At 44.2% G+C, this 20,213-nt stretch overlaps 1 protein-coding gene across 6 annotated transcripts in view; it reads right to left on the reverse strand.

Annotated features, from left to right (window-relative positions):
* cadpsa (Ca2+-dependent activator protein for secretion a) overlaps window positions 1-20,213 on the reverse strand; it is a 151,862-nt gene that overhangs the window by 51,769 nt on the left and 79,880 nt on the right. For all 6 annotated transcript variants that reach the window (XM_014133444.2, XM_045691769.1, XM_014133438.2 and 3 more), the window contains 3 exons: window positions 4,463-4,599; window positions 4,169-4,356; window positions 989-1,090 (listed from right to left, as the gene is read on the reverse strand). In XM_014133444.2, coding sequence (XP_013988919.2) covers window positions 989-1,090; window positions 4,169-4,356; window positions 4,463-4,599 — 427 coding nt within the window. The remainder of the gene's footprint in view (window positions 1-988; window positions 1,091-4,168; window positions 4,357-4,462; window positions 4,600-20,213) is intronic.

The raw sequence follows: 20,213 nt of genomic DNA on the forward strand, positions 1-20,213 counted from the left end.
TTGGTTTCATTAGACCAGATAATCTTGTTTCTCATGGTCTGAGAGTCCTTTGGGTGCCTTTTGGCAAACTCCAAGCGGGCTGTCATGTGCCTTTTACTGAGGAGTGGCTTCCGTCTGGCCACTCTACCATAAAGGCCAAATTGGTGGAGTGCTGCAGAGATTGCGGTCATTCTGGAAGGTTCTCCCATCTCCACAGAGGAACTCTGGAGCTCTGTCAGATTGACCATCGGGTTCTTGGTCACCTCCCTGACCAATGCCTTTCTCCCCTGATTGCTCAGTTTGGCCAGTCGGCCAGCTCTAGGAAGAGTCTTGGTGGTTCCAAACTTATTCCATTTAAGAATGATGGAGGCCACTGTGCTTTTGGGGACCTTCAATGCTGCAGAAATGTTTTGGTACGGATAATTCCTTCGACCTAATGGCTTGGTCGACCTAATGCACTGTCAACTGAGGGACCTTATATAGACAGGTGTTTGCCTTTACAAATCATGTCCAATCAATTGAATTTTCCACAGGTGGACTACAATCAAGTTGTAGAAACATCAAGGATGATCAATGGAAACAGGATGCACCTGAGCTCAATTTCGAGTCTCATAGAAAAGGGTCTAAATACTTATGTAAATACTTATTATATATATATTTGCAAAAATTTAAATAACCTGCTTTCGCTTTGTCATTACAGGGTATTGTGTTTAGATTAATGAGGATTTTTTTTAAATTGAATCCATTTTAGAATAAGGCTGTACATAGTGATGGAGTCTGAATACTTTCTGAATGCACTGTATTCCTTCATCATAAGACCATTCTTTATCCTCAAGGAGTTCTACAATTTATAAATGACTAGCTTGTTCTTGAGATCAGAATGTAAGTAACATATAGCAGAGCACAGTGATTGGCATATGTCATAATCTATAATCTGTGATCTGATGAGTCCCATAGGCATGTCTGTGCCAGGGTCAGTTACAGACTTGGCAGTGAGTACAGTACACACCTGAAGTGTGTGATCTGGTTCTCCAGCAGAACACGCAGCCTCTCCTTGATATCCTCAAAGCGCTCCTTCTCCTCCACAGTCACCGTCCCTATCCCGTCAGGCCTGAGGGGCATACAGTACCATAGAGTTTCTATGGTTGGAGCATGGTGCAGGAAACACCAAGGTTGTGGGTTTCATTCCCACATCGTCCACATATTGTACAATGTATATACATTATGTATTAATTGGAAGATCCCTTTGGACAATTTTTTGGGATAAATGTTATTTTAGAATTATCAAAGTATCCCAAATCAGAGTAGACAGTATTGCCACCACTGAGACAGTAATCACAGGGGTCACACACAAGGGTCAAACGGTCATTGGAGGTCTAACTGAGAATTTCAGCTAACATACAGTAATACACATGTAGTATGTAGTTATATGTCCATAGCAGAGCCTACAGTACAAATCCAGTGTATGTGTGGTGTATTCTACAGGTAAGAGCCAGCCAGCTATCTGGGAGAGTGGGGCCACTGATATCTGAGAGGATGGTTACAAGGGGGGTTACAAGGCATCCCCCTGCCCCCCACATACCCCCATGCCAAGCTGTGGCCCCCATCGTGTCTGACAGGAGGAGTATCCATCCCCACCTCCCTCCTCCTTTCTCACTGTCCTTCACTGAGATGACATCCTGGGCCCGGTGACAACAAGCATGTCACGTCTCCTGCTCCTCAAGCCGCTGTCACGGCGACCAGTGCCTCCTCTGTCACATGCACTCACGTTCCCCTGTGCTCACGTTCCCCCATCCTCAGCCGTGTCACTAACTATAAGGAGATAGGCCCCTCACCCATGCTCCCTCTATGTGTGTGTGTTTCAGGCTATGATTGTCAGTGTGTGTTTTTGTGTGTGTTTTCATCTGAGGCATGTCATAAGCAATAAAAAGCCCAAGCCTTTAATAACATGGTATGTGATGTGAAAACTCAAAAAACTAATTTGATAATTTCACACTAATTATGCCTAGCCTTATTTGGTTCTCCTACACGGCTTTCATAATGTTTTCATAACCTCTATTGTCATGACTACATGGAAATTAGTCGTCATTTGTCACAGAGCGATCAGAGAAACGAATAATATCAGAGGAACACCACATCAGAGGTCTCTGCTTATTTCAAAAGTACGTGACTGGAGCTGAATTACAGCCAAATCACAAATTGACTCGTACATCCAATTTAAAAAGATAAAGGCCATATTTAACTGGTATTTTTAACATTCAAACACCACATTTCCAAAGCCTTACCTAAACTAACTGGAGGTGGAATTAAATCAACTCCAACCCTTAAAAATACTATTTACTCTTAATTTACTCCCAGGCTACTGTACTCCCTATAATATTCAGTTCATGCCCTGTGGCTATAAGGCTATTAGGTTGTGGGTGGGTGAGGGGAGTAAGGGGGGTCAGGGTAGTGAAGGGGGTCTTGGCCAGAGAGAGGTTTCTCTCGCGGGCAGCACGGGGCTGTCATGGTCATGGGGACTGGAGGCGGGCTGGCTGTGGCCTGGGCTCGGACAGTGGCAGGAGACATTCGCCCGTCACCCATGATGACCTGTCATCCTGTCATCCCTGACCTTCAGGCAGGCCGGCTGGAGAGCTCCCACTACAGTACACTACACCCCCTCCCTCCCTTATTTTCTCTCTCTCTCTCCATCCTTCTTTCCCTCTCCCTCTATTCCTGAACCTCTCTCTTTTCCTCTCATTTTCCTCACTCGCTCTCCACCCCCACTCCCATCCTCCTGTCTTGGAGCTACTCCCGTCTCCCTGTCTAGCTTGATCATAACAGGACTCAAACAGACAGCCCACCTCAGCTCGATCACTGTCTGTTACAGGATGGGGGGAGGGGTGGAGGGAGGGGTAGATTGGGTAGGAGGAGTGTCAGATTGGGGCAGACTGGTAGACTGACAGACAGCTGCCCATGACCTTCGCCCCTCAACACTGTAGTGACACTCGCTTGTTTATGTTGACTAGAGATCTAGCCATGATTACGACATACAAAAGTCTGGGCAGATGTACACAAACACATACGTACATACAAACTTACATATGTATGCAAGGACACATGCAAACACAGACATTTAATTACTTAAAAAAACACTTGCAATACACATTAATTATTTCAATATTTCAACTACAGTATTTAATCTTGTTAAAAACAAACACTCATGTCACAAAGGTTGAATGGGAGTCACAGTGGATCTATAAGTGAGGAGGAATACACATTCACATGTTCGTCAGAACTTCCTATTTTCTAGTTGTGATGTCAGGAAAACAACTTTGTTTCATTGAAAACTGGGATTTGTTGTCATCTTTTGGTTGAAAACGTCAAAGTCAGTGGTGAAACGTCACAACTCGGCTTACAACATTTAATCAGAGTTCCCACTTGTAATTTCGACTTGACGGGTCATTCAAGTAAACTTTCTAGACGGAACTAGGAATTTCCGATAACTCCAATAGCATGTGAAAGCGGGAGAAGCACCACAGACTCTTACCTTCTGGGCCAAGAGGCAGCCTGGGACTTGGAGTACTTTTTTCCCCTAAACTCCATGATTTTGAGTTCCCTCTTGGAGGGGGTGGGGGTCTCTGGGGTGGGGGGGTAAAGGTAGCTTTGAAGCTCTGCCTCGGTTACGGGCCAGTTTAGCAACTTAGACAGTCTCTGACTACAGGTTACATGACGGAGAGGCAGGGGTGATGTTATGAGAGCAAGCAAGGAAAAACAGAGAAGAGAAAAGTAATGGAAAACAAAAATAGACAATGAGAAACAATTCATTGACAACAGAAGAACAGACAACTAAGAAAGAAGTACAATTAAATAATATACACAAATCCCAACTGAACATGAGAGACTTAAAATCATAATTGACTGAAAAAAAGTGATTGAAAAAAGAATATTAGAGAAAGTAAGCTTTGACTGATGCAACAAACATAGGATGTTGGGTGGAATACACACTGGGTTAGAGTCTTCTCTGAATGAAATAGAAGGTTGGTGGTAGAGTGGCTTCTCTGAACAGGGATTCTTGGTTTGCTTTCATACGCATAGCACGCGTAACATTTATGACACACACAAAAGACAGAGCGCGAGACAGAGAGAGAAAGAGACAGAAAGGAGGGGGGATAGCATAAAAGGAGAGCTGTATGTCAGTTTTCTGTACCTGTTGCCGTGGACGTGTGAGGCACAGAAAGCAAAGCTGTAGTGTAGCAGGGTGGGGTCAATCATAGCCCCGTTCTCCGCCCGCTCCAGCAGGTCGCCCAGGTAACACAGGTGTCTGTGACACCCCCGCACACCATTACGAGCACAGTACTCATCCATGACAAACACCTGGCCTGGACTGAGCCAGCCCTGCAAAATTGACAAAGGAGGGGGGTGTTCAATGATAGAATGACTTATATGGGATCACATCCCAAAGCAAAAGAATGAGGGAACCACTAGACTTAACTTTCCTCACCAAACAGGAATAGGAGTCATTGAGCCTGTGGTCCAAGGTGAGGCGCTGCACCATCTCAAATAGGGAAGAGTGGTCGAAACTACAGGGGTTGGCTGAGATGAACTCATCCATGCCATGTTTCTGTGCCCGGTCCGCGTCTGTGTCCATCCACCCCAGGGAGAGAGAGAGACAGCCAGCACACATGGAGGGAGAAATAGGATCCAGAGAGGAGTTAGATATATCAGAGGATGTGAAATGCTGAAGAAGTGAGAGGGTGAGAGAGCGTCACTCAAGCAGTGGGAGGAGGGCCCTATTCTATCAAATCCGTTAAGCAGGTTTACATGAGACACAAATACTGTATATACACAGTACCAGTCAAAAGTTTAGACACACCTACTCATTCAAGGGTTTTTCTTTATTTTTACTATTTTCTGCACTGTAGAATAATAGTGAAGACATCAAAACTATGAAATAACAAATACGGACAAAAGTGTGAAACAAATCAAAATATATTTTATATTTGAGATTCTTCAAAGTAGCAACCCTTTGCCTTAATGACAGCTTTGCACACTCTTGGCATTCACTCAACCAGCTTTATGAGGAATGCTTTTCCAACAGTCTTGAACGAGTTCCCACATATGCTGAGCACTTGTCGGCTGCTTTTCCTTCACTCTGGGGTCAAACTCATCCCAAACCATCTCAATTGGGTTGAGGTTGGGTGATTGTGGAAGCCAAGTCATCTGATGCAGCACTCCATCACTTTCCTTGGTCAAATAGCCCTTACACAGTCTGGAGGTGTGTTTTGGGTCATTGTCTTGTTGAAAAACAAATGATAGTCCCACTAAGCCCAAACCAGATGGGATGGTGTATCGCTGCAGAATGCTGTGGTAGCCATGCTGCTTAAGTGTGCCTTGAATTCTAAATAAATCACAGACAGTGTCACCAGCAAAGCACCCCCACATGTCCTCCTCCATGCGTCACAGTGAGAACCACACATGCGGTGATCATCCGTTCACCTACTCTACGCCTCACAAAGACACGGCAGTTGGAACCAAAAATCTCACATTTTGGCTCATCAGACCAAAGGACAGATTTCCACCGGTCTAATGTCTATTGTTCATGTTTCTTGGCCCAAGCAAGTCTCTTCTTATTGGTGTCCTTTAGTAGTGGTTGCTTTGCAGCAATTCAACCATGAAGGCCTGATTCACACATTCTCCTCTGAACAGTTGATGTTGAGATGTGTCTATTACTTGAACTCTGTGAAGCAATTATTTGGGCTGCAATCGGAGGCGCAGTTAACTCTAATGAACTTATCCTCTGCAGCAGAGGTAGCTCTGGGTCTTCCTTTCCTGTGGCGGTCCTCATGAGAGCCAGTTTCATCAAATCAAATTTTATTAGTCACATGCGCCGAATACAACAGGTGAAATGCTAACTTACGAGCCCCTAACCGACAGTGCAGTTTTAAAAAATACGGAAAAGAGTAAGAGATAAAAGTAACAAGTTATTAAAGAGGAGCAGTAAAAAAAAAAATATATATATATATACAGGGGGGTGCAGGGTACAGAGTCAATGTATGGAGGCACCAGTTAGTTGAGGTAGTATGTACATGTAGGTAGAGTTAATTAAAGTGACTATGCATAGATGACAACAGAGAGTGGCAGTGGTGTGGAGAGGGGGGGGGCAATGTGAATAGTCTGGGTAGCCATTTGACTAGATGTTCATCAGTCTTATGGCTTGGGGGTAGAAGCTGTTTAGAAGCCTCTTGGACCTAGACTTGGCGCTCCGGTACCGCTTGCCATATGGTAGCAGAGAGAACCGTCTATGACATAAAGAAGTGGATGGCTGCAAACTTTCTACTTTTAAACTCGGACAAAACAGAGATGCTTGTTCTAGGTCCCAAGAAACAAAGAGATCTTCTGTTGAATCTGACAATTAATCTGGATGGTTGTACAGTCGTCTCAAATAAAACTGTGAAGGACCTAGGCGTTACTCTGGACCCTGATCTCTCTTTTGAAGAATATATCAAGACTGTTTCAAGGACAGCTTTTTTCCATCTACGTAACATTGCAAAAATCAGAAACTTTCTGTCCAAAAATGACGCAGAAAAATTAATCCATGCTTTTGTTACTTCTAGGCTGGACTACTGCAATGCTCTACTTTCCGGCTACCCGGATAAAGCACTAAACAAACTTCAGTTAGTGCTAAATACGGCTGCTAGAATCCTGACTAGAACCCAAAAATTTGATCATATTACTCCAGTGCTAGCCTCCCTACACTGGCTTCCTGTTAAGGCAAGGGCTGATTTCAAGGTTTTACTGCTAACCTACAAAGCATTACATGGGCTTGCTCCTACCTATCTTTCCGATTTGGTCCTGCCGTACATACCTACACGTACGCTACGGTCACAAGACGCAGGCCTCCTAATTGTCCCTAGAATTTCTAAGCAAACGGCTGGAGGTAGGGCTTTCTCCTATAGAGCTGCATTTTTATGGAATGGTCTGCCTACCAATGTGAGAGACGCAGACTCAGTCTCAACCTTTAAGTCTTTACTGAAGACTTATCTCTTCAGTAGGTCCTATGATTAAGTATAGTCTGGCCCAGGAGTGTGAAGGTGAACGGAAAGGCTGGAGCAACGAACCGCCCTTGCTGTCTCTGCCTTGCCGGTTCCCCTCTTTCCACTGGGATTCTCTGCCTCTAACCCTTTTACAGGGGCTGAGTCACTGGCTTACTGGTGTTCTTCCATGCCGTCCATGGGAGGGGTGCGTCACTTGAGTGGGTTGAGTCACTGACATGGTCTTCCTGTCTGGGTTGGCGCCCCCCCTTGGGTTGTGCCATGGCAGAGATCATTGTGGGCTATACTCGGCCTTGTCTTAGGACGGTAAGTTGGTGGTTGGAGACATCCCTCTAGTGGTGTGGGGGCTGTGCTTTGGCAAAGTGGGTGGGGTTATATCCTGCCTGTCTGGCCCTGTCCGGGGGTATCATCGGATGGGGCCACAGTGTCTTCTGATCCCTCCTGTCTCAGCCTCCAGTATTTATGCTGCAGTAGTTTATGTGTCGGGGGCTAGGGTCAGTCTGTTACATCTGGAGTATTTCTCTTGTCTTATCCGGTGTCCTGTGTGAATTTAAATATGCTCTCTCTAATTCTCTCTTTCTGTCTTTCTCTCGGAGGACCTGAGCCCTAGGACCATGCCTCAGGACTACCTGGTATGATGACTCCTTGCTGTCCCCAGTCCACCTGGCCGTGCTGCTGCTCCAGTTTCAACTGTTCTGCCTGCGGCTATGGAACCCTGACCTGTTCACCGGACGTGCTTGTTGCACCCTCGACAACTACTATGATTATTATTATTTGACCATGCTGGTCATTTATGAACATTTTAACATCTTGACCATGTTCTGTTATAATATCCACCCTGCACAGCCAGAAGAGGACTGGCCACCCCTCATAGCCTGGTTCCTCTCTGGGTTTCTTCCTAGGTTTTTGGCCTTTCTAGGGAGTTTTTCCTAGGGAGTTTTTCCTAGCCACCGTGCTTCTTTCACATGCATTGCTTGCTGTTTGGGGTTTTAGGCTGGGTTTCTGTACAGCACTTTGAGATATCAGCTGATGTACGAAGGGCTATATAAATCAATTTGATTTGATTTGATGACTAGGGTGACTGGAGTGTTTGACCATTTTTAGGGCCTTCCTGTGACACCGCCTGGTATAGAGGTCCTGGATGGCAGGAAGCTTGGCCCCAGTGATGTACTGGGCCATTCGCACTACCCTCTGTAGTGCTTTGCGGTCGGAGGCCGAACAGTTGCCATACCAGGCAGTGATGCAATCAGTCAGGAGGCTCTTTCCATGGTGCAGCTGTAGAACCTTTTGAGGATCTGAGGAACCATGCCAAATATTTTCAGTCTCCTGGGGGGGAATAGGTTTGATCGTTCCTCTTCACAACTGTCATGGTGTGCTTGGGCCACGTTAGTTTGTTGGTGATGTGGACACCAAGGAACTTGAAGCTCTCAACCTGCTCCCCTGCAGCCCTGGCGATGAGAATGGGGGCGTGCTCGGTCATCTTTTTCCTGTAGTCGACAATCATCTCCTTTGTCTTGATCACGTTGAGGGAGAGGTTGTTGTCCTGGCACCACAAGGCCAGGTCTCTGACCTCCTCCCTATAGGCTGTCTCGTTGTTGTCGGTGATCAGGCCTACCTACCACTGTTGTGTCATAGGCAAATGTAATGATGGTGTTGGAGTTGTGCCTGGCCGTGCAGTCATGAGTGAACAGGGAGTAAAGGAGGGGGCTGACCACGCACCCCTGAGGGACCCCTGTGTTGAGGATCAGTGTGACAGATGTGTTGTTACATACCCTTACCAACTGGAGGCGGCCTGTCAGGAAGTCCAGGATCCAGTTGCAGAGGGAGGTGTTTAGTCCCAGGGTCCTTAGCTTATTATTGAGCTTTGAGAGCACTATGGTGTTGAATGTTGAGCTGTAGTCAATGAATAGTATTCTCACATAGGTGTTCCTTTTGTCCAGGTGGGAAAGGGCAATGTGGAGTGCAATAGAGACTGCACCATCTGTGGATCTGTTGGGGCGGTATGCAAATTGGAGTGGGTCTAGGGTTTCTGGGATAATAGTGCTGATGTGAGCCATGACCAGCCTTTCAAAGCACTTCATGGCTACAGACATGAGTGCTACGGGTCGGTAGTCATTTAGGCAGGTTACCTTAGTGTTCTTGGGCACAGGCACTATGGTGGACTGCTTAAAACATGTTGGTATTACAGACTCAGACATGGAGAGGTTGAAAATGTCTGTGAAGACACTTGCTAGTTGGTCAGTGTTTGCTCGCAGTACACGTTCTGGTAATCCGTCTGGCCCTATGGCCTTGTGAATGTTGACCTGTCTAAAGGTCTTACTCTCACCGGTTGCGGAGAGCGTGATCACACAGTCTTCCGGTACAGCTGGTGCTCTCATGCATGTTTCAGTGTTATTTGCCTTGAAGCGAGCATAGAAGCAGTTTAGCTCGTCCGGTATGCTCGTGTCACTGGGCAGCTCTCGGCTGTGCTTCCCTTTATAATCTGTAATGGATTGCAGACCCTGCCACATCTGACAAGCGGCAGAATCGGTGTAGTACGATTCGATCTTAGTCCTGTATTGATGCTTTGCCTGTTTGATGGTTCGTCGGAGGGCATAGCGGGATTTTTTATAAGCTTCCGGGTTAGAGTCCCACTCCTTGAAAGCGGCAGCTCTAGCCTTTAGCTCTGTGCGGATGCTGCCTGTAATCCATGGTTTCTGGTTGGGGTATGTACGTAAGACCACTGAGGGGAAGACGTCATCGATGCACTTATTGATGAAGCCAATGACAGATGTGGTGTATTCCTCAATGCCATTGGAGGAATCCCGGAACATATTCCACTGTGCTAGCAAAACAGTCCTGTAGCTTAGCATCTGCTTCATCTGATCACTTTTTTATGGATCTAGTCACTTGTGCTTCCTGCTTGAATTTTTTCTTGTAAGCAGGAATCAGGAGGCTAGAATTATGGTCAGATTTGCCAAATGGAGGGCGATCTTTGTATACATGTCTGCGTGTGGAGTATTGGTGGTCCTTAGTTCTTTTCCCTCTGGTTGCACATTTAACATGTTGAAAGAAACGAGGTAAAATGGATTTAAGTTTCCCTATAATAAAGTCTCCGGCTACTAGGAGCGCCGCCTCTGGGTGAGTGTTTTCTTATTTGCTTATGGCGGAATACAGCTCATTCAATGCTATCTTAGTGCCAGCCTTTGACTGTGGTGGTAGCTCGAGACTTTCTTAGATATCGTGCACCAGCTGTTGTTTACAAAAATACATAGACCGCCGCCCCTGTCTTACCAGACGCCGCTGATCTATCCTGCCGGTACATTGTATAACCAGCCAGCTGTATGTTGATATTGTCGTCGTTCAGCCAATACTCTGTGAAGCATAAGATGCTACAGTTTTTAATGTCCCGTTGCTAGTTTAATCTTCCCAATAACTCGTCCATTTTATTGTCCAAAGATTGCATGTTTCCGAGCATAATTGAGGGGAGTGGGGGTTTATTCGATCGCCTCCTACTCATCAGAAGGCAGCCCACCCTCTGGCCTCTCTTTCTCTGCCTCCTCTTCACGCAGATCACTGGGGTCGGGGCCTGTTCCCGAGGGAGCCGTATATCCTCCGCCTTGGGCTCGTCAGAGTCGTGAAAGAAGGAAAAGGATTCTGCTAGTCCGTGGTGAGTAATCGCAGTCCTGATGTCTAGAAGTTATTTTCGGTCATAAGAGACGGTAACGGCAATATTATGTACAAAAATAAGTTACAAACAACGCAGATAAACAAGCAAAAAAACACAATCGGTTGGGTGCATGTAAAACGTCTGCCTTCTGCTCCGGCGCCATTTTGCCGTCATAGCACTTTTCAAAGTTCTTGAAATTTTCCGGAATTGACTGACCTTCATGTCTTAAAGGAATGATGGACTGTCATTTCTCTTTGCTCATTTGAGCTGTTCTTGCCATAACATAGACTTGGTATTTTACCAAATAGGGCTATCTTCTGTATACCACCCCTACCTTGTCACAACACAACTGATTGGCTCAAACGCATTAAAAATGAAATAAATTGAAATGCATTCCAGGTGACTACCTCATTGAGCTGGTTGAGAGAATGTCAAAAGTGTGCAAAGCTGTCATCAAGGCAAAGGGAGGCTACTTTGAAGAATCTCAAATACAAAATATATTTTGATTTGTTTAGCACTTTTTGGGTTATTACATGATTCCATATGTGTTATTTTACAGTTTTATTCTACAATGTAGAAAATAGTAAAAATAAAGAAAAAGCCTTGAATGAGTAGGTGTGTCCAAACTGTTGACTGGGACTGTATATATATATATATATATATATATATATATATATATATATACACTTTTTTTACTGTACACATCAATGGCTTATGGGTGAAACTATACAGACACTCACAGGCCAATAATAATGTTGAATTTGTTATTAGCCTGCACACCTGGTTAGCGGTTTAGATTGAATAGGGCTCTCGTACAGTACGCTTCTTCTGGGGGTGGGTGGTCTGGTCAATGGAAAGTTTAACTGCGGGGTTCATTGTCAACTTGCAAGTGGAAAGAGCTCTGGGCCAGAGGAGTGGATGTGAGTAGGAGTAGATGCAAGTTGCAGCATAACCAATGCAGACGGATAATTATTGTGGTCATGCATGACTGGTTCTGCTCTGTCTCAGGGTTTCTTCTGCATAGAAAACTTAGGCGGGCTACCTAAGTTTTTATTCGGCCACCTATGTCGAAACATTAAGAAAAATAATAAAATGGGAAGGAAAAACGTTTTCAGTGCAAACTTAAACGACTAAAACCAAAATATAACGTATGTAGAAAAGATAAATGGACTTATAAAACAATATATAAGAACATCTTTGAGAACCAACAATCACCTAAATAAAAGCTAGATAGTCAGGGAGAATAAAACATTTAAAAAATGATGTAGGAGTATTTGTCATGGCAAAGTGCCCGCATTGATTTTGTTATGTTTGAATCACTCAGATAGCATAAGCCATGGAAAAATGTGTAGAATTGCAAAAAAGATGCTTTAAAACTACACATTCTTTCTCAACCTCATTGCAAAATGTGTACAATTGCAGGAAATTAGCTTTAAAACAGCAACATTGTGTCACTGCAGCCTCTATGATTTTGGCCACGCAATTGGCCATGCCCCCACCACACCCACCAACTAAACCCCATTTTGATCCAAGAAAAAACCCTTTTGTCAATATCACTATTACAACGTTGGTCCAGTTTCCCTTGATAAAGGCTAAAGTTAATGTCTGTGGGGTCTCTCTCTCTCTACATAACAGTGTATGTTCTCCCTGCAAATCTCAGGTCCCCTATGTGATCCTTCAACCTGAGCATATATAAACTCTTTGAAAGCAGCCTTTCTGATTGCATCCTCACATGATTGCGTGCAACCTCAGAGGTGCGCTAGCTAGACCCATCTCCTTTCCCCTCCCTTCCTCCCCCTCCCTTCCTCTGCTCAGCTCGTGGGCACATGACCCCTGGGGTCTCCCTAATTAAATGCCCCCCTGTGCCAGTAAAACAGGGCCTGGGACAGAGGAACCCCCTGCCCATGCACCCCTTTGTTCAGAGAGGGGGCTAAATAAATTTGACAACACATCTTCACTTTACTTCCCAGTGAGCGGGTTAAGGCATTACATCAGGGTCTGGCTGCCTGTTAATCCTTGCTCCGGCCATCTACCTCTATTTTTATTCTAATGGCCCATTTTAGCCAGGGCTTAGGGACTGCTCTGTAGGCCACAGGTCCGCAGGTCACAGCTATTCTAAGCAGCAGTCTGGATAAATAGCCTATGCAGCTGCCCCTCCCGAGACAAGGCTTTACATGTCAATAAAGAGACAACACCACTTATTGAGCATTAACAACAGTTTGAACATAGTGAAACAAATTTGTTATCGCCGCAACGTGGATACACACACAATCTTATTTTGACACTTAAAATGTGTTCAGACACATTGATATTCAAAAATATATAAAATGTTTTGGGATTTTTTTCTGAAATTCTAAATCACTCCAAAGCTGAATGTGACATTCACATAAAATCATGAAGAATAAATTACTTTGACTATAGAATATCATTTTTTAAATATCAAACTCAGAGAATATAATAATACAGTATTACTTTTGTTTTCTCCCATTGACCTCAACCTCACTGTTGAGTGAAACCCAATGTGGCGCCCTGCCAGCTGTCAATCACCCAGGGAACAAAGACTGTGCTGTTATGATGCTTATGATCCCCAACTCCCAAATCCAAAAGGTGACTTTGTGTCCTTCTCTGTGACTGGTGGCCTGTCACGTCTATTTGACATTCCAGCAGTGGAGTGGACATGGGGGCACTGGACAGTAACAGACAATGACACTAGTCACCCCCGTCTGTCTAGGCAGGGGAAGGACAGACATGACAATGATTGATGGATGCTACTCATTTATAGATCCCTGCACTGACTAGGAGAGTTGAGACCAGAACATTTGGGGCTATTTAGTACATTACTTCTTTTTTTAAGGATTGACCACCATCAAACACCCCCCCCCACAACATGGACATCCACAGTCCTGCCCTCACTGAGAGCAGAGTGAAGGGTACATGGTAATAACTGGATCTGGTTTAGGGCTGACCTGGAACTAAAGTCACTAACCAACACTTTGGTTCTCCCTTTCTCAATCAGTCTATCCATCCTAAACATTTCAGTTCAATGAACAATGATGGTTGAAGATCGCATTACGCTCATCTAGTTTTTCTTTACAGGTTCATGTTTTTACACATTTGTACATTTGCAAGTTGACAATACGTTATATTCCCATGCACTGTATGATTCATAGAGCACTTCTTAGAGCATACCAATATTAGTGTGTTGAAGGAGAGTAGTAGTACATTCCTGGGGAAAATCTCAATACCCAACAACACTACGATCTGTCTCAGTCTTAACAATAGGGAACAGAAAACAGTCTCAGTTTTCAGCAATAATTGGGATAACTTCACCCTGGTAAATGTTCTTGTCAGGCATCCAGCAATAATTGGGATAACTTCACCCTGGTAAATGTTCTTGTCAGGCATCCAAAGAAAGAAAAGGCAAACAGATATGTACATTGTAAAAGTGGTAGTAGTGTTAGAGCAAGTTTTAATCCAAGGTCCGTCTGTAAGTAGTGGAGAAGACTGGAGTAGCATATGACAGAGGGAATTGCATGACATCATGAACTACTTGTTAGCATTCAGAATACTCCAGGTACATATTTACCAGCTAATATTTAGCAGCAAGAATAAATAAAGAGAGAAAGGCAGAAATTGAGCCCTCTTCAGTAAAGCATGGATATTCCACTGTAAATAACACCTGTGAACAGATTTGGATTTTTATGCAATTTTGAACAAACATATCAAACTGTATAATGTCTATCAAGTGTGTAGCCCAATTGCATTGGTTTTGAATATCTTATAAATAAATACACATACATACATACATACATACATACATACATACATACATACATACATACATACATACATACATACATACATACATACATACATACAGTGAGGGAATAAAGTATTTGATCCCCTGCTGATTTTGTACGTTTGCCCACTGACAAAGAAATGATCAGTCTATAATTTTAATTGTAGGTTTATTTGAACAGTGAGAGACAGAATAACAACAACAAAAAAATCCAGAAAAACGCATGTCAAAAATGTTCTAAATTGATTTGCATTTTAATGAGTATTTGACCCCCTCTCAATCAGAAAGATTTCTGTCTCCCAGGTGTCTTTTATACAGGTAACTGTCACGTCCTGACCAGTAATAGGGGTTATTTGTTATTGTAGTTTGGTCAGGACGTGGCAGAGGGTATTTGTTTTATGTGGTTCGGGGTGGTGGTTTGTTTAGAAGGGTGTTTGATTTATTATTTCCGGGTTATGTTCTATGTTTTTTGTTTTTTGTATTTCTATGTTCTCTCTAGTTTAGTATTTCTATGTTAGGTAATTGGGTGTTGGACTCTCAATTGGAGGCAGGTGTTTGTAGTTGCCTTTGATTGAGAGTCCTATATATAGGTATGTGTTTTGTTTGTGTTTTGTGGGAGATTGTTCTGTGTATAGCCTTGTGCCTTACCAGACTGTTATTAGTCGGTGTGTCTTTTTTGTGTACGTGTTTATTTTGGTTTTTCCTTCTTTGTCCTATTAATAAAGAAGATGAGTGCACATGATCCCGCTGCGTTTTGGTCCGACAATGATTTCTCTTTATCGTCTGACGAAGAAGAATGTGACAGTAACGAGCTGAGATTAGGAGTACACTCTTAAAGAGAGCGCTCCTAATCTCAGTTTGTTACCTGTATAAAAGACAACTGTCCACAGAAGCAATCAATCAGATTCCAAACTCTCCACCATGGCCAAGACCAAAGAGCTCTCCAAGGATGTCAGGGACAAGATTGTAGACCTACACAAGGCTGGAATGGGCTACAAGACCATCGCCAAGCAGCTTGGTGAGAAGGTGACAACAGTTGGTGTGATTATTCGCAAATGGAAGAAATACAAAAGAACTGTCAATCTCCCTCGGCCTGGGGCTCCATGCAAGATCTCACCTCGTGGAGTTGCAATGATCATGAGAACGGTGAGGTATCAGCCCAGAACTACACGGGAGGATCTTGTCAATGATCTCAAGGCAGCTGGGACCATAGTCACCAAGAAAACAATTGGTAACACACTACGCCGTGAAGGACTGAAAATGCTGCAGCGCCCGCAAGGTCCCCCTGCTCAAGAAAGCATATATACATGCCCATCTGAAGTTTGCCAATGAACATCTGAATGATTCAGAGGACAACTGGGTGAAAGTGTTGTGGTCAGATGAGACCAAAATGGAGCTCTTTGGCATCAACTCAACTCGCCGTGTTTGGAGGAGGAGGAGGAATGCTGTCTATGACCTCATGAACACCATCCCCACCGTCAAACATGGAGGTGGAAACATTATACTTTGGGGGTGTTTTTCTGCTAAGGGGACAGGACAACTTCACCGCATCAATGGGACGATGGACGGGGCCATGTACCGTCAAACCTTGGGTGAGAACCTCCTTCCCTCAGCCAGGGCATTGAAAATGGGTCGTGGATGGGTATTCCAGCATGACAATGACCCAAAACACACAGCCAAGGCAACAAAGGAGTGGCTCAAGAAGAAGCACATTAAGGTCCTGGAGTGGCCAAGCCAGTCTCCAGACCTTAATCCCATATAAAATCTGTGGAGGGAGCTGAAGGTACGAGTTGCCAAACGTCAGCCTCAAACCTTAATGACTTGGAGAAGATCTGCAAAGAGGAGTGGGACAAAATCCCTCCTGAGATGTGTGCAAACCTGGTGGCCAACTACAAGAAACGTCTGACCTCTGATTGCCAACAAGGGTTTTGCCACCAAGTACTAAGTCATGTTTTGCAGAGAGTTCAAATACCTATTTCCCTCATTAAAATGCAAATCATTTTATAACATTTTTGACATGTGTTTTTCTGGATTTTTTTGTTGTTATTCTCTCTCACTGTTCAAATAAACCTACCATTACAATTATAGACTGATCATTTCTTTGTCAGTGGGCAAACGTACAAAATCAGCAGGGGATCAAATACTTTTTTCCCTAACTGTACACACACACATATATACGTATGTACGTACGTACACATATATATACACACACACACACACACGTGTATATATAAACTCAGCAAAAAAAAGAAACGTCCCTTTTTCAGGACCCTGTCTTCAAAGATAATTTGTAAAAATCCAAATAACTTCACAGATCTTCATTGTGAAGGGTTTAAACACTGTTTCCCATGCTTGTTCAAAGAACCATAAACAGTTAATGAACATGCACCTGTGGAACGGTCGTTAAGACACTAAAAGCTTACAGACGGTAGGCAATTAACGTCACAGTTATGAAAACTTAGTACACTAAGAGGTCTTTCTACTGACTCTGAACAACACAAAAAGAAAGATGCCCAGGGTCCCTGCTCATCTGTGTGAAAGTGCCTTAGGCATGCTGCAAGGAGGCATGAGGACTGCAGATGTGGCCAGGGCAATAAATTGCAATGTCCGTACTGTGAGATGCATAAGACAGCGCTACAGAGAGACAGGATGAACAGCTGATTGTCCTCGCAGTGGCAGACCACGTGTAACAAGGCCTGCACAGGATTGGTACATCCGAACATCATACCTGCGGGACAGATAAAGGATGGCAACAACAGCTGCCCGAGTTACACCAGGAACGCACAATCCCTCCATCAGTGCTCAGACTGTCCGCAATAGGCTGAGAGAGGCTGCACTGAGGGCTTGTGGGCCTGTTGTAAGGCAGGTCCTCACCAGACATCACCGGCAACAACGTCTCCTACGGGCACAAACCCACCGTCGCTGGACCAAACAGGACTGGCAAAACGTGATCTTCACTGACAAGTCGCAGTTTTGTCTCACCAGGGGTGATGGTCGGATTCGCGTTTATCGTCGAAGGAATGAGTGTTACCCCGATGCATGTACTCTGGAGCGGGATCGATTTGGAGGTGGAGGGTCCGTCATGGTCTGGGGCAGTGTGTCACAGCGTCATCGGACTGAGCTTGTTGTAATTGGAGGCAATCTCAACGCTGTGCGTAAAGGGAAGACATCCTCCTCCCTCACGTGGTACCCTTCCTGCAGGCTCATCCTGACATGACCCTCCATGCAAATGCCACCAGCCATACTGCTCGTTCTGTGCGTGATTTCCTGCAGGACAGGAATGTCAGTGTTCTGCCATGGCCAACAAAGAGCCCGGATCTCAATCCCATTGAGCACGTCTGGGACCTGTTGGATCGGAGGGTGAGGGCTAGGGCCATTCCACCCCAGAAATGTCCGGGAACTTGCAGGTGCCTTGGTGGAAGAGTGGGGTAACATCTCACAGCAAGAACTGGCAAATCTGGTGCAGTCCATGAGGAGGAGATGCACTGTAGTACTCAATGCAGCTGGTGGCCACACCAGATACTGACTGCTTCTTTTGATTTTGCCCCCCCCCCCCCCTTTGTTCAAGGACACATTATTCAATTTCTGTTAGTCACATGTCTGTGGAACTTATTCAGTTTGTCTCAGTTGTTTAATCTTGTTACGTTCACACAAATATTACACGTTAAGTTTGCTGAAAATAAACGCAGTTGACACACACACTTACTATTTTCTACATTGTAGAATAATAGTGAAGACATCAAAACTATGAAATAACACATATGGAATCATGTAGTAACCAAATAGGTGTTAAACAAATCAAAATATATTTTATATTTAAGATTCTTGAAATAGCCACCCTTTGATGACAGCTTTGCACACTGTTGGCAAGCTCTCAACCAGCTTCACCTAGAATGCTTTCCAACAGTCTTGAAGGAGTTCCCACATATGCTGAGCACTTTTCCTTCACTCTGCGGTCTGACTCATCCCAAACCATCTAAATTTGGTTGAGGACAGGGGATTGTGGAGGCCAGGCCATCTGATGCAGCACTCCATCACTCTCCTTCATGGTAAAATAGCCCTTACACAGCCTGGAGGTGTGTTGGGTCATTGTCTTGTTGAAAAACAAATGGTAGTCCCACTAAGCCCAAAGCAGAGGGGATGGCGTATCGCTGCAGAATGCTGTGGTAGCCATACTGGTTAAGTGTGCCTTGAATTCTAAATGAATCACAGACAGTGTCACCAGCAAAGCACCCCCACACCATCACACCTCCATGCTTTTACGGTGGGAAATAAACATGCATGTCTCTGAATTCATCCTCAGAGACATGGCGGTTGGAACCAAAAATCTCCAATTTGGACTCCAGACCAAAGGACAAATTTCCACCGGTCTAATGTCTATTGCTCATGTTTCTTGGCCCAAGTAAGTCTCTTCTTATTATTGGTGTCCTTTAGATAATGGTTTCTTTGCAGCAATTCGACCATGAAGGCCTGATTCACACAGTCTCATCTGAACAGTTGATGTTGAGACGTGTCTGTTAATTGAACTCTGTGAAGCATTTATTTGGTATGCAATTTCGAGGCTGGTAACTCTAATGAACTTATCCACTGCAGCAGAGGTAACTCTGGGTTTTCCATTCCTGTGGTGGTCCTCATGAGAGCCCGTTTCATCATAGCGCTTGAGGGTTTTTGTGACTGTACTTGAAGAAACTTTCAAAGTTCTTGAAAAGGGTTTTCTAATGATCAATTAGCCTTTTTAAATGATAAACTTGGATTAGGTAACACATCGTAAAGTGTAAAGCCCCGCCTTATCTCAGCTCACTGGTCACCATAGCAGCACCCACCCGTAGCATGCGCTCCAGCAGGTATATTTCACTGGTCACCCCCAAAGCCAAATCCTCCTTCGGCCGCTTTTCCTTCCAGTTCTCTGCTGCCAATGACTGGAACGAACTGCAAAAATCACTGAAGCTGGAGTCTTATATCTCCCTCTCTAACTTTAAGCACCAGCTGTCAGAGCAGCTTACAGATCACTACACTCTGTAAATAGCCCATCCAACTACCTCATCCCCATACTGTTATTTAATTTATTTTGCTCCTTTACACCCCAGTATCTCTACTTGTACACTCATCTTCTGCACATTTATCACTCCAGTGTTTAATTGCTATATTGTAATTATTTAGCCCCTAGGGCCTTTTCATTGCCTTACCTCCCTTATCCTACCTCATTTGCACACACTGTTGACTTTATGTTTGTTCATTCCATGTGTAACTCTGTGTTGTTGTCTGTGTTGCACAGCTTTGCTTTATCTTGGCAGGTCGCAGTTGTAAATGACAACTTGTTCTCAACTAGCCTACCTGGTTAAGTAAAGGTGAAATATATATATATATATATTAGTGCCTTGCGAAAGTATTCGGCCCCCTTGAACTTTTTGACCTTTTGCCACATTTCAGGCTTCAAACATAAAGATATAAAACTGTAATTTTTTGTGAAGAATCAACAACAAGTGGGACACAATCATGAAGTGGAACGAAATATATTGGATATTTCAAACTTTTTTAACAAATAAAAAACTGAAAAATTGGGCGTGCAAAATTATTCAGCCCCTTTACTTTCAGTGCAGCAAACTCTCTCCAGAAGTTCAGTGAGGATCTCCGAATGATCCAATGTTGACCTAAATGACTAAGGATGATAAATAGAATCCACCTGTGTGTAATCAAGTCTCCGTATAAATGCACCTGCTCTGTGATAGTCTCAGAGGTCCGTTTAAAGCGC

Source organism: Salmo salar, chromosome ssa12 (genome assembly GCF_905237065.1).
Source record: "Salmo salar chromosome ssa12, Ssal_v3.1, whole genome shotgun sequence".
In the NCBI taxonomy this organism is placed as follows: domain Eukaryota; kingdom Metazoa; phylum Chordata; class Actinopteri; order Salmoniformes; family Salmonidae; genus Salmo; species Salmo salar.